The 13,777-nt window shown below is 56.0% G+C and overlaps 2 protein-coding genes across 4 annotated transcripts in view; one reads left to right on the top strand and one right to left on the bottom strand.

Moving 5' to 3' along the window:
- On the top strand, window positions 1–3,894 carry Bhlha15 (basic helix-loop-helix family member a15). The gene is made up of 2 exons (XM_060368115.1): window positions 1–98; window positions 750–3,894. The coding sequence occupies exon 2, from the start codon at window positions 790–792 to the stop codon at window positions 1,372–1,374; it is 585 nt and encodes a 194-aa protein (XP_060224098.1). The 5' UTR covers window positions 1–98; window positions 750–789; the 3' UTR covers window positions 1,375–3,894.
- Window positions 3,895–13,777, bottom strand: part of Tecpr1 (tectonin beta-propeller repeat containing 1) — a 27,680-nt gene continuing 17,797 nt past the window's right edge. For all 3 annotated transcript variants that reach the window (XM_060368113.1, XM_060368114.1, XM_060368112.1), the window contains exons 16-25: window positions 13,339–13,441; window positions 10,530–10,626; window positions 10,323–10,402; window positions 9,073–9,129; window positions 8,445–8,625; window positions 7,939–8,074; window positions 7,274–7,366; window positions 5,898–6,004; window positions 5,688–5,807; window positions 3,895–5,598 (exon numbers count right to left, since the gene is read on the bottom strand). In XM_060368113.1, the coding sequence (XP_060224096.1) occupies window positions 5,497–5,598; window positions 5,688–5,807; window positions 5,898–6,004; window positions 7,274–7,366; window positions 7,939–8,074; window positions 8,445–8,625; window positions 9,073–9,129; window positions 10,323–10,402; window positions 10,530–10,626; window positions 13,339–13,441 (1,076 nt within the window). In that variant the 3' untranslated portion in view covers window positions 3,895–5,496. The remainder of the gene's footprint in view (window positions 5,599–5,687; window positions 5,808–5,897; window positions 6,005–7,273; window positions 7,367–7,938; window positions 8,075–8,444; window positions 8,626–9,072; window positions 9,130–10,322; window positions 10,403–10,529; window positions 10,627–13,338; window positions 13,442–13,777) is intronic.

Raw genomic sequence — 13,777 nt, forward strand, 5'->3', positions numbered from 1 at the left:
TCATTTACATGCTTCCCGCGGCCCCGCCTGTGGTGGCTAAAGCGACGTGTCCTTGTCCCCCGTGGGCAGCCTCTGCGCGTGTGGCTTCGGATCCCCAGGTAAACCAAGGGGTTGCGGGAACTGGATGGGACTGCTGGGAGGGCACCCAGAGGCGGGACCAGAAGGCCGGCAGCTGCGGGGGGCAAAATACAGTGGTGGCTCCACGCAGACTGCCTGGTGCCATCCACGTGCTGGAACTGGGGGCTGCTGCAGGGCCTTGGCAACTGGCAATCCGACCTGTGAGCTGTCCTGTGTGCACGCACTGCCGTTCCGGTTCTGATAATGTCCAGGGGAGCTGAAAACATCACGTCTAAGGGGTGCTGCCTGTCTTTGGGACAAATGACAGTGTGTTTGGGGGAACCCATAAGCCAGGGTTGGGACCTGTTCCTGGGTGGTTTAAACTAATTGTCAGGGGGCACCTAGGTGCAGGAGGTATTTGCAACAGTAAGGGGCATGGGACCTGAAAAGGGTTTTCAGATCGGTGGGGAGATAAAAGTGGGTCAGTGTGAGTTCACCCAGGGCTCTGGGCGCACAGGCGAGTCAGCTCAGGGCTCTGTGAGTGGGAAGTGTCCTAGGTGTCCTCTGTTTACCAGTGCTGAGCTTCGCTGGCTATGGCCACTACTGCACTGGAAAGCAGCAGCGAGACAGCCAGGCTGGCATGGCCTGTGGCCACGCGAGTGACCGCAGAGGGGCTCTGTTCTGAATTTCAGTTTGAAGGACCTCTACCCTAGCCACCACCAGCCTGGAGCTATGAAGACCAAAAACCGGCCCCCTCGGCGCCGGACACCCATGCAGGACACAGAAGCCACCCCAGGAGAGCAGACGCCCGACAGACTCCAGTCGGGCTCAGGGGCTTCGGAGCTGACAAAGGGTCTTCGGAGTAGGGCGGCCCGTGCAGGTGGGGCCCGGGCAGAGGTCAGCCGCCGGCGACAGGGGTCCGGGGGCCGCCGGGAGAACAGCGTTCAGAGGCGGCTGGAGAGCAATGAGCGGGAGAGGCAGCGGATGCACAAACTCAACAACGCCTTCCAGGCACTGCGAGAGGTCATCCCGCACGTGCGGGCCGACAAGAAGCTCTCCAAGATCGAGACCCTGACGCTGGCCAAGAACTATATCAAGTCGCTGACCGCAACCATACTCACCATGTCCAGCAGCCGCCTCCCGGGGCTGGAGGGGCCAGGCCCTGCAGCAGGCCCTAAACTCTACCAGCACTACCACCACCAGCAGCAGCAGCAGCAGCAGGTGGCTGGGGCAACGCTTGGTGTCACAGAGGACCAGCCCCAAGGCCACCTGCAGCGCTACTCAACACAGATCCACAGCTTCAGAGAGGGGAGCTAGCGCCCGCCCTGAGCTCCCGGGGCCCATCTCAGCTCTGCAACCTCCGAGCCACGAGCCCCAGGCTGCTGATGACATTCTTGAGACTGTTTCCGGGATTTTGTCGTTGGCAGCCCAGGCTGGCCTTGAACTCCTCATCCTCCACTTTCCCTAGGGCTGGGATCACAGGCACACATCCCCACATGGTGCAAGCGCTCTACCAACTGAGCTACATCCCCAGTCCAAGGTTGCCTACTGACTCCGTTTTTCTTGAAGGCCAGCTCGGACACCAACATGTGACAGTTTTCCCTAGCTGCCCAGGGTCAAGGGAGCGATCTGGGCCTTCTGGGTATACTGAGGTCAAAGTCTCTGCAGAATGCCTGCCCCAGACTTATAGCTTTTTTGACAAAATATATGGGCAGGATGGGAAAGTTCTTGCCTTCCTCACCATTCTTTTTGTGTGTGGCAGCCAAGGGGTGATTCCAGGAAAAACTTGACTTACAAATGTCCCCGCTCTCACTGAGCCCAAGGTTCACCCCATATTGTGGGCTACATGGAAGCTGGACTCAGGGCCCATCAGGGAATATAGCAAAAGCCACAGTGGCAACTCGTTTTACAAGAGCCATCTTAGCAGCCCAGATGCCCTGGGCCCAACTCAACAACTGGAGTTGGAAAGGCCTAGCCAGGCCCCATCTCACGGGACTTGAGGTGGCTAAGGGGCTTCTCCCTCTCTGTTTCTGCCTGTCTGCCTCTTTCCCAAATGGAGACTTCTGGAAAAGCTGCAGTGTCCTAGGTTGTGGCTGACCACAACCTGTGTGGGGACCAGGCAGGGTCTTTGTGAAGAGGACCCTTGAGCCTCTGTACAGGGCTAGACTTGTCCTGGACCTCTTCTAGCCCTCCCTCACCCCAGCCCCTCCCCCATTCCCCCTGATGTGTGGTTGCCACGTGCTCTTTCACAGGCTGATGGACTCAGCTCTGGGAACCTTTGGTGTTTTCTGAGGTAGAAGCTGGGGTGATACACGTGTCCCTCCCCGAGCCTGAGCATTAATAGTGAGGACTGAGTGTTGGCAACCTTGCTGCCCGAAGCCCAGCTTCCGTCTTTGGGGTGTTCCTGCTCCAATGGGTCTGCCAGGCTTCAGTACTTTGCTGTCAATTGCTTTTGGCCTCTTTCCTTCTTCCCTTGTCTCTCTGCCCAGACCTGTCCTGGAGTCCCCACCCCCTTTTAGAGTGACAGAAGTCTCACAGTGTAGCCCAGGCTAACCCTAAACTACGCAGCCCAGGCTGGTTTCGCACTTGTGTTTGGTCCATCCTCCTGCTTCAGACCCCACCCCGCCAAGTGCTGTGAACACAGGTGCAGGGGGAGAGCCATGGCACCCCAAGAAATAGAGAAGATAGCTACCTTAGGCCTGGGGGTGTTGGTCTCCCCGCCCTAGGGGAACTTGATTGGTACCGCTTTCCAGTTCTGGAGAGCTGGTCTGGCCCCTTCACAGATCGTAGGTCAGGCAGAAACTGAAGGCCTTTGTGTCTGTGATTTAGGGATGGTTACTGGGAAAGGGCAGCAGTCGGGATTTGCCAGTGTGAGCTGAGGCCAGGCACAACTCCAGTTGGAAAGAGAGCCCAGATAGCTCCCTGGCTAGAGGGACCTGCCCCCCGAGGAACACAAAAGGCCTCTGCTGACAGACAGTCCTACAGACCCAGTGGCTGATCTCCACATGAGCCAAGGCCAGAACTGGGCTCATTTCGTCCAACCCTGTCTGGAAGCGCAGGGAAAGGAGGGGGAAGACATCCAGCCAAACTTGTGCCCTGGCTGCAGTCTGGCTGGCTCAGGCCCAGGGCTGTCCAGGGTAACTACCTGGCAGGACCACAGCCTCATGGCTCTTTGTGCCCCGCAAGCTCGCACGTGCATCCCCTGCTTCCCAGGGGAGGACATGGGCCTTGCTGTCCACTTTACTGTTGACCAGATCACAGCGGAGCTTTCAGGGACCCCAGTCCCATTGGGAGGCTGGGGGACAAGTCTGTGATACCAGCAAGGCCTGCCGCTCTGTCTCCCTGTCCCAAGCCGAGGCTGGTCTTTTTGAGGTCTCATGTAGCCTAGGTTGACCTCCAGCTTGCTATGGAGTGAAATGATGGAATTCTGCCTCTACCTCTGGTGCTGGGATCAACTACTCTTCCGACACCCAGTTTAGGCAGTGCTAGGGATTGAACTCAGGCTTGGAGGGAGCATCTTTGGCAACAGATCTACACCCCATCCTGGTCTCTGAGTTTACTCAAGACCCTGGACGAGAGGGATGGAGCTGCCCCACCCCCGACCAGGCCACCTGGACTGTGGAGCCGCCAGATCTAATCCGCTTCCCATCGAAGAGAAACGCGAACTGTGTCCTGCCTGGAAAAGAACAGGCTATTTTTCCCCGAATGGTTCCCTCAAAGGACTAATGAAATTGCCAGCTATGTCTTGAGATGGTAAGATTTCACGGCCACCGTGCTTTGGTCCTGGAGGCCTGTGCCTTTTAATTCAAATGCCTAATAAAGATACGTTAGTCATGCTGTTGGTATAAATTTTTATTAAATAGAACATTCAAGGAACCTAGACAGTTCAGTGCCACTGAGGGGGGTGAACGGTCGGTGCTCAGCAGCGAGAGGTGTCACCCTGGTTAAACACAGCGTCGACACCCTTGAGGTGCCCCGCCAAAACCATCTGCAGAGCGCACAGGTCACAGTTGCTGGGGCACAAGCGGGGATGCCCACTTGGAACCCTGATGCCAACAGAAGGTGACCCCGGACACCTCCTTTCCTGTGGCTGCCTCTGGTCCTACCTCTGGAAATGCTAAGGACACGGGCTCCTCAGATGCTCCTGGGACACCCCTCACACAGATCACAGCATCACACAGTCAGGATTCCAGGGCAGATACCTGTTAGGGGCGAGTCTGTCTCAAAATGAGCAGCTGGGGCTTGGCTCTGGCACTCCCGAGACATCACCCACTGGGTACACTTTTGCCAGGGGCCAGTGCTTAGGCCGTGTCAGGCAGGCTAGTGCTCTCTTGGGACAGTAGGTGCCTTCTGCCCATCTCTGGGGCACAAGACAGCCTAGGGCTCTGGCCATACCCCCTCCACAGGGGACAGAGTTCTTCATTCAACTCTAGGATGCAAGCTGCCTCCTCCCCAGACCTGGCCACACTGCAACACGGTCCTGTGCAGGGAGGTTCTGCCTCCATCCCAAAGAGGGGCTAAACTGGGGTTCGTGGTGATTTTCAACAAGAATTTTCAAGTGCACCCGGGGGGTGGCCCCAAAATACCAGGACAGCCCGTCTCATTTTTCCCCAAGACAGAGTAGCCCTGGCTGTCCCAGAACTCACTTTGTAGACCAGGCAGGCCTCAAACTCAGATCCCCCTGCCTCTGCCTCCGAATTGCTGTGATTAAAGGTGTGTGCCACTTCGCCTGGCTCCCATCTCATTTTTGAGGCAGGGCCTATGTAGCCCAGGCTGGCCTCAAACTTACTACGGAGCCTGAGGTTGCCCTTGAACTCCGGATCTTGCCTTCACCTTCTGAGTACTGGGAATACAGACATGCACCAACGTGCCTGCTTTATTTATCTAGATTGTTTTTGAGGTTGTATTGCCTGTCTCAGTTTCCTGAGTGCTGGGCCTACAGGCATCAGCCACAAAACCCTGTTCCTTTGCTTAACTTCTGAAGGAAAACCCCATTTGGAAACCTGCCAGGGAATGACCACACACCGAGGCCTATATAGCTGAGCCCCACAACTATTTCTCCTGGAGGTGCTTTGCAGGCTGCGGGGGAGGAAGGGGCTTCCCTGGTCTGCCCCTCTAGACCGAGGATTCCGGAGGGCTCCGAGTTCCTGGCCTGGAAAGGTGGGAGGGTTGGCAGGGAGGGACGGGGGCTGAGGGTCCCAGACAGCAGCCATCGCTTCCGCTCTTCCCTACAGCATCCCTCACAGTCTGGGACACGTGTCCCCCCCACCCCCCAGTTTCACATCTTTGGGCACTTTGCCAGTGTTTCGGAAGTGGCTGACTTTGGCCTGACTCCCCGTGTTCAGGGGCCTGGGTGTTGCCCTGCCATGCTGTACAACAAAGGCCTCAGTTCTGCTCCTTCAGGCTCGAATCACCCTTGCCTCCAGGTGAGGAGAGGCCTCAGCAGCAAACAGGACCTGGACCATGGGCCTCCTGCTCCCTGGACACGTTCCTAGGTAGTGTGGTGGCATTGGCCCGGACAGAGATATGGTCCCAGCCTCCCTACAATCAGAAAGCCGTGTCACTCAGGACCAACTGTCCTCTCACCAACCCCCACGCTTAAAACAGCCCCAGGTTGCCACTGTACTCACTCCAATGCCATAGTCCCAGCCCTGTCCCTTGGGCTCCCGAGGTTGGACACCCACGCGACGGCACACTGTCCCCCGGCTTAGGCCATGGCTCCCCTGGACTTTGTTGGCAATCACCCAGACCTGGAACAGAGGGGTCAGCTGGGTACAGAAGGGAGAGACCAGAGAGGGGACCCCGATTCCCCACTGCCAAGTAACCCGCTCTCCCCTCACCTGGTCCAGCGGCCCCACAGACACTTTGCGCACGTTGTTGGACACGTGGTCCCAGCTGGAGCCCTGCGGGTAGCTGGGGGTGATTCCGGCCCGGTACCACAGGTTCCCTGCGCAGAGAAGCACCCACTGTGACATCAACCCCCAGGCCCCCCTCCAATCCTTCACACCCAGGGGCTCTGGCTGACCCACAGCCAGGAGCCTGGGCCACAGCCAGCCCTGTCTGTGTTGTTGGCTTCATAATCATCTCATTGTGCCTCTTGGGGCTGACAGCGTTAGCCTTTCTGCTGAGGTAGAGGCCGAGGACAAAGAATGTTTTAAGCAAATAAAAAGAGAACCGGATCTGGACGAAAAACCCTGGACTCCAAGACGGTTTTCTTTTCAGAGCCTCATGTAGCACAGGCTAGCTTTGAACCCCTGAGCCAGCTGCCTCCATCTCCCCGCACTGAGATCATAGGTGTGTACACCACATACCAGGTGTATGTGGGGCTGGGATTGAACTCAGGGCTCTATGTGTGCGAGGCTGGTGCTCTACCCACTGAGCTGGGGCCTTACCACCTAGGCTCAGGACAGCCTCAACCTCGATCCTTTTGACTTAGCTTCTCCAGTTCCATATTATAAGATACCCTACCATACCTGCCTCAGGTTTTCAGACAGGGGCTCATGTGTTCCAGGCTGGCCTTGAACTTATTTAACAAGAATGGTCTGAACTTCTGATCCTCCTGCCTCAGCCTCCCAAGTGTTAGGATTACAGGCGTGTGCTACGCTTCTGCCTTTCCTACCCAACTCATCAATACCATCAGTAAAATCTTGAGGAGGACCAGGCCAGGGCCCTGTCTGAGGTGACACAGGGGATCTCCTAGAGGACGCTCTAGCTCTCGGCCTTCCTAACGCTGCAATCCTGCTGCAACCCTTTAATACAGTCCCTCTTGTGCTGACAGAATTATTTTTGTCGCTACTTCAGAACTGTAATTTTGCTGTTATGAATCATAATGTAAACATGTTTTCCAATGGCCTTTGGCAACATCAGAGGGGCCATGACCCCCAGGTTGAGAACCCCTGCTCTAGATGCTTCTGGGGCTGTGGTCACAAACTAAGTTGAGGGAGGAGGCCAAGGATGGCTCTGAGCTGACTTCATGGTTTCATGTAGGAGCCCTAGGAGCTTTGCTGTTCTGTCTTGGTCTAGGTCCTTGGTCCAGTGTCCTGTCTCCATGGTGCATTTCCATGATGCACCTAACAAGTTCCTTGACCCCAGGGAAACAGCACAGAAAGGTCTGGACATTTCCAAAGAATGACATCCCAGCCTACTTGTGGTTTAGTTGTGGTCAATTGGGACCCTATCCTCCCCCAGTGACCATGCGGATGCCCAAATAACTTGCCATTTTCATCCAAGGCATATACTGACGTCTGGCCCACAGACACCTGTGTCAGCTTCTGTTTGGGAGGCGATGGGATGTGGTACCAGCAGTCACCTGTGAGGGGAGAGCCGACTCAGGAGCCCAGACCCAGGCCGCCTGGAGTTCCAAACCTTACAGCAGGCTGACTCCTTGCGGCCAGCCTTCAACCCCAGCTGAACCAATGTGTGGCTGGGGCTCAATGCGTGAGCTGAGGGTCACAAAAGGCCACCTCAGGCTCTGCCATCCACCCAGTTGCCCAGGTTTGCCCAGGGCTCTGGAGGGCTCATCCTGGGTTCTGATATCAAGCCCACCTCATCCATGTGACATGAAGGTGCCCAGCCTGGCACATGGTTGAGAGATGGGACTCAGTGGCTGCCCTTCGACCCCCTGCAAAACCCAGCAAAGAACTGGCCAGCATGACTTGTGCATGCTGAGAACTCTCATGGCCCCAACGGCTCAGTAGCCCTCACCAGGGGTGCTGGTCCAGGCTGTCCTTGTGTGGATGAGGTGGCTTCTGGGCAAGGAGCCCAATTCACACCCAGGCCTGCTCCAGAGGAAACCCTCAAAACTGAGTAAGAGACCTGCGTGCCATCTTTCCATAATCCACCACAGTGGAGCTGGGGGGGGGGCAGTTAGGTGCCACTCACCAGCTGGCTGGGAGGGTGACACAGAGCCCCGGTAGAATGCAGAGCCATCCCTGGCCACAGCCCACACCTGATAGCAGGCGCCGATGGAGACGGAGGTGAAGGGCTGGTCTGTGCCAACGTGCAGCCAGGAGGAGCCCTGGGATGGGGGGAAGAGATCACTGAGGGGCCAACGGGACTGCCTGGCCTCCTCTCCCCTAAGGCCGAGACTCAAAGTGTAAGCCTGCCCGGGAGGCAAAGGGCCTCCAGGGCCCAGCCTGCTCTGACGTAGCCCTAACCACAGCCTGACCTTGGCCTACTGTTGAGCCCCAGGACTCGGGCCTCTCAAAGGAAAGGTATGAATTACCTGCCTCATTTGGATTACATGTGACGCCCTCCCACCCCAGAGATCCATTCTGGGCATGTCTGGGGAAACCCGAGGCCAGGTGCCTCACACGGAAGAATCCTGAGGCCTACAAGACTCTACAGAAACAGGGACGACCCCGAAAGGCCAGAGAACGGGTTCTCACCGCAGGGTTGAGTTCAGAGATACCCAGGCGGCACAGGACGTCCCCCTTGTCACTGACAGCCCACAGAGCAATGCTGTGTCCTTGCCCGTCAGCACCCGCGCTCTCTGGGATGATGGACACATCGCTGAGGGCAATGGGGGCCACCTCCAGCCATGGCCCGCTGGTCACCAGCTTGCATTTTCTGTTCAGGGAAATGTCTGAGTCCGGGGACCGTGTGTCACCGCTCACCACAGCCCAGTATGCAGAAGCCAAGATGGACGGCCCTGACAGGTAGACTGCAGCCTCAAGGGCTTGGGGGAGGGGAGGGGCAGCCAGTGGAGGGGAATGTCAGGCTCCTGTCGTCCCTTGCCCTTCCCCCCAGCTCACCCTCCAACCTATGAGCACAGCCGAGCCAGTGACATTTCTCTTATTTGTTCTTCAGAACAAACTTCAGAAAGCAGAGCGCAGGGAGCCCGCAGGCACTTCCTGGCCTGACATTTACTTTGAGCCTGGTTTCTCCCTCCCTGCTTCTTTCCTGGGGCCTGAAGTCAGAGGCCAGCAGTTCTGGCTCGAGAGAAGCCAGCGTCCCCCTTCCCTGCGTGTAGGGGAGGAGCGGGGCCTGAGCCTACCACCCTGAAGGCTCTCTTACCTGGCCCAGCACCTTCTCCTGACAAAATCCTTCATGGTTTTGTAGCCGTGGTAGGAGCTGCAAGAGGAAGGAACGGGGCAATCCAGGTCACTTCGTGGAACTTTCCAGAAAGTGACACTGCACTCACGTTCTTCTCCCGAGTCTAAGTCACACGAGTAGAGGAGGGGTCAAGGTGGCTGCGTACAGTTCTAGCTGCCCCAAGGTGCCCTGAACTGTAGCTTTCAGGGGGTCCCTGAGGCCTGGGCACGGCAGCTGCCATCCAGAATGCCAGGCTCAGCAGCCCTGGGCCCGTCCCCTCCCCAGTCACTATTGGACGGTGCTCGGGGATGGGAGCCTTCAGTCTGGTTGAGGGCTGGAGTCAGTCTGAGGGTCCTCACCGCCACCTGAGGGGGTCTCACCCCGAGTCTGCTCAGAAGCCACCCAGCTAGGGGCCTGGCTCAGGTTCTTCCGGTTCACTGTTCTTCTGATTGGACATCTACACTTTGAGGAGCCTAAACCAGTCTCATAGGCTCTCGGCACATGAGAGCTGCCAGTATCAACTTTCTGACTTGCAACCCACTTGTGTTCATACGTGTATGTGTGTACACACACACTGTGTGTGTATACGGAGGACAGAGGATGACCTTGGCTGCCATTCCTCAGGCACTCCCCCCTGCCCTGACTGGCGACACACACATTTTTGAGACAGGGTGGCTGGCTAGTGAGCCCTAGGGATCCTCCTGTTTCTGTCTCCCCAAGAGCTGGGAATACAGGCGTGATACAGCGTGGTGGGGCTCAAATCCAGCCCCATGTTTGCAAGGCAAGCCCTTTGCATGCTGAGCCTAACATTCCACCTACTGTACCTTTTCCCCACTTGCCTCAGCATGCCTGGCTTCCCAGGATGCCTCACTCCAAAGGACTCCTACTGCCCCGTTAGCAGGAACACGCTCCCTCATATTGCTGCTCCCATCGCCTGTCATTCAGGGCTTGGCTTCTAGCCCACCCCTACCCCCACACCCCAGAAGCTCCAGAGGTTCCAAGGTTCCTCTTGCCCTCCCTGAGCCTCTTAGGCCAAGGTCACGTTATTGGGCCTTGTTGGAACCTTCAGACCAGGCGCAGCAGGGGCAAAGCCTTCTACCATAACCATGCATAGGCAGAGCTCCCCAGGGTCCCTCCCTCCCCTACCCTGGAGCAGGCTGAGGGAACACTGGGGTGGGTTCTGCTACTCAGCCAGGCTGGGGCAGAGGCTCGGGACACAGAGAGCTACTCACGCAGGGAAGTCACTGGCGTACTGCCATCCTTCTTGATCGGTGCCTCCGGGGACACTGAAGTCCACGTACCAGTCAGAGACCTGGGGAAGAGTGAGACAGAGGGAATGGAAGAGCCCCTCCCCCACAAACCCAAAGACCAGAAGAAACCTGGGGGATGGGAGGGCCAAGGCTGGCAGATCTTACACACACAGGGGAGGCAGGGCTCACCCAAGTCCACTGCAGGGATGGGGGCTTCGTGCTGGCCTTGGTGCATTCTTGCAGGCCCGTGGCATCACTCCACATGTACCGGTCAGTGGGCAGACCCCTGCAGCAGGTCAGCAGAGGTAGGGTGATGACAGAGGACTCGGGAGCCGCCACCCTGCCTTGACACTCCCGGTAACAGGCTCATCCCATCCTTGCTGGGGACTGACTGGACAAGACACCTCCAGACCCCACTCACTCACCAGGGATGATGGACAAAACCAGAATTGGCCCAGGGTAGGGACAGTGCCAGGGCCATACCAACCCATCTACCGAGGCCATGGCTCACGGTGTGGTCTGGGAGTCGGCTTTCTTTCCCTTAGATTATGGCTCCAAACCCCAAGATGCTGCAGCCCCTCAGGAACCACAGGAGATGTAGTTGGGAATGATGGTTTTGTTCTGTTTTGGTTTTTTTTTTTTGAGTTAGGGCTTCTCCGTGTGGCCCTGGCTGATGAAGAGCTTGTCAGCTTGTTCAGTTAGAGAGATACCTTAGAGATTGACAAAGTGTCCTTCTGAGCATTTCCAAGGTCTATGTAGGCCATGGAGCCTCTAACCTACTCCACTGCTGGGTTGGAGATCTGAATAGACTGCTGGGAGGTGGTAGCGCTGTGGGCGGGGCTGGTGGCAGGAAGGCGGTCACAGGGAATGTGTTGTAGGTTATACCTTGCCTAGACTCCTCCTGCTGCCTCTGTTTCCTGCAAGTGAGCGGATCTGCTTCTCTCTCCCCTTCCACCACAACATTCCACCTCCCCACAGGCCCAGGCAAGGCAGCCAACAGTGATCTCCACAGCCAGAAGCCAAGCACAGCCTTTTCCCCATTAAAGACATTACATGTATTTGCTTATTTGTGTGGTACACACACATGTAGGTCAGAGAACAGCTTTTGGAAATCCGTTCTCTCCTTCCACCATGTGGGTCCCAGGATTTGAACTCAAGTCGCCAGGCTTGGCAGCAGGGGCCTTGTGTTTTCCCGTTGAGTCCTCTCAATGGCCTCATCTTTCCTCAAATTCTTTTAGATATTTTGTGATGCCATTAGAGTGAGCATTAACCTAATGAAATTGAACACCTTCCTAAGAGAAAATTTGTGGCTGGAGGGGTTGCAGAAGGGTTCGGTGACGCACGAGATACTGAGCTAGAGCCCCCAAATCCACGTAAAAAGTCTGGGCAGGGGCACACACCTGTAATTCCAGCTTCCTGGGACTTCACATTTCAGCGTCCACATATCAGGAGGTTTTTGTTTTGTTTTTTCAAGACAGGGTTTCTCTGTGTAGTCCTGGCTGGCCTGGAACTCACTCTGTAGACCAGGCTGGCCTTGAACTCAAAGATCCTCCTGCCTCTGCCTCCTGAGTGCCCGGCTCCCATGTATCAGTTTTATCATGACCTTTTGGTGTCCCATCATTGACAAGCTGCCCTTGCTGGCTTTGGTGTGATAATCAGCAGGCTGAGTGATTTGGGTAGCTGTGACTGCCTGCCAATAAGATTTCTCAGAAGAATTTTTGTTGTTTCATGAGAGGCTTCACTTTATAGCCCTGAAATATATTAGTTGGTCTAGGCTGCCTGGAACTTACAAACATCCTTCTGCCTCTGCTTCCTGAGCCCTGGAAGTATATATGCCACTCACTGTACCGTGATCAAAAGGTCTGGGGAGGAGAGACTAACATCTCTATGGCCTTTATTCATATTTTTAAGTTTTAAAAAATGTATTCCCAGCCAGGTTGCGGTGGTGCACGCCTGTAATCCCAGCACTGGGGAGGCAGAGGCAGATGGATCTGAGTTGGAGGCCAGCCTGGTCTACAGAGTGAGTTCTAGGACAGTCAGGGCTACACAGAGAAACCCTATCTCCAAACAACAACAACAACAACCAAAGCAAAATAAGCAGATTCCCATTTTTAATGTGTGTGTGTGTGCGCTCACATGCACAAATGGGCAAGCACATATGTGAGTGCAGGTGCCTGTGGAATCCAGGACAGGGTGCTGTGTCCCCTGAAGGTGGAGTCACAGGCAGTGGAGAACTGTCCAGGGGTGCTGGGCACCAAACTCAGGTCCCCAGCAAGGGCACAATGCACTTTTAACTGCTGTGCTCTCGTCAACCCTTAGATTATTATATATACATGTATTAATATATACACACATATTAAGACGTTAATATATGTCTATTATGTGTGCGTATATGTGGACACCTGTATGTACATATGCCATGTGTGCAGGTGTCTGCAAAGGCCAGAAGAGGCCATCAGATCCCCCGGAGCTGGCATTGCAGGCAGTCAAACTCGGGTCTTTGGCAAGAGCAGTAAGCGCTGTTAAGCACAGAGCAATCTTTATGGAGGCGGTGTCAGTAACAGTTCAGAGAGGGGAAGGGTCTGGGAGACGGCCTGGCCATCAGGAGCTTGCACCGCCCTTGCCGAGGACCCGAGTTTGATTCTCGGCACCCATGTTAGGAGGTCCACAACTCCTGCCACTCCTGCTCCGCACAGGCACCAGCACCCATGTGCACAAATGTGTGCGCACATGTGCATACACACTTAAAAACAATTTTAGTGGAAAAAAGCTGGACACAATGGTATGTCCTTGAAATCCAGCACCTGAGCCTGATCTCCGGCCTGTACATGTACAAGCACACATACAAATGTGTACACTCCACGTGCACACCACATGTACAAACACACACACACACACACACACACCCCTAAAAAGCACACCGGATCCTGTTCCTCCAGGCTGGCAGCTGCTGAGCGCTGCCGTCCAGCTTATGGCAGGTGTGTGGCCATCCACTCACCTGCTGGTATAGCCTGTGACAGGGTTCCAGCGCTGGTTCTCATAGATGTAGACACTCTTCACGTCTGACTGTGTGTAGATGTTGCTGGTACTGCTGGCCAGGCCTGGGGGGGGGAGGGTGACAAGAGGCTGCTTGGACCCAGGCCATATTAGCCCCGAGGCCGCCAGGGCCTCGGCCCAATAGAAACCAGGTCTGGAGGGGAGATCGGAGCCAGAGCGGCTGAGATGGGTTATCTGGTCTTAAAAGGACCAGCTTCACTTAGGTTTCTCTCTACTCTGGGTTCACAATTCCTCTGGCTTCCATGGGAGAGATCTGCAAGAGGGTCTCACTGGATGTCCCAGGCTGGCCTCAGGCACAGATCCACCGGCTTGTGCTTCCCAAGTGCTGGTGGTAAAGGCAAGCAGTACCACAGCCAGCCCGCCTCCGCCCTTACTGGGCC

Source organism: Meriones unguiculatus, chromosome 15, assembly GCF_030254825.1.
Source record: "Meriones unguiculatus strain TT.TT164.6M chromosome 15, Bangor_MerUng_6.1, whole genome shotgun sequence".
NCBI classification, from domain to species: domain Eukaryota; kingdom Metazoa; phylum Chordata; class Mammalia; order Rodentia; family Muridae; genus Meriones; species Meriones unguiculatus.

Coding starts and splice junctions, on each gene's coding strand:
- Bhlha15 (XM_060368115.1), top strand. CDS start 790: ATGAAGACCAAAAACCGGCCCCCTCGGCGCCGGACACCCATGCAGGAC.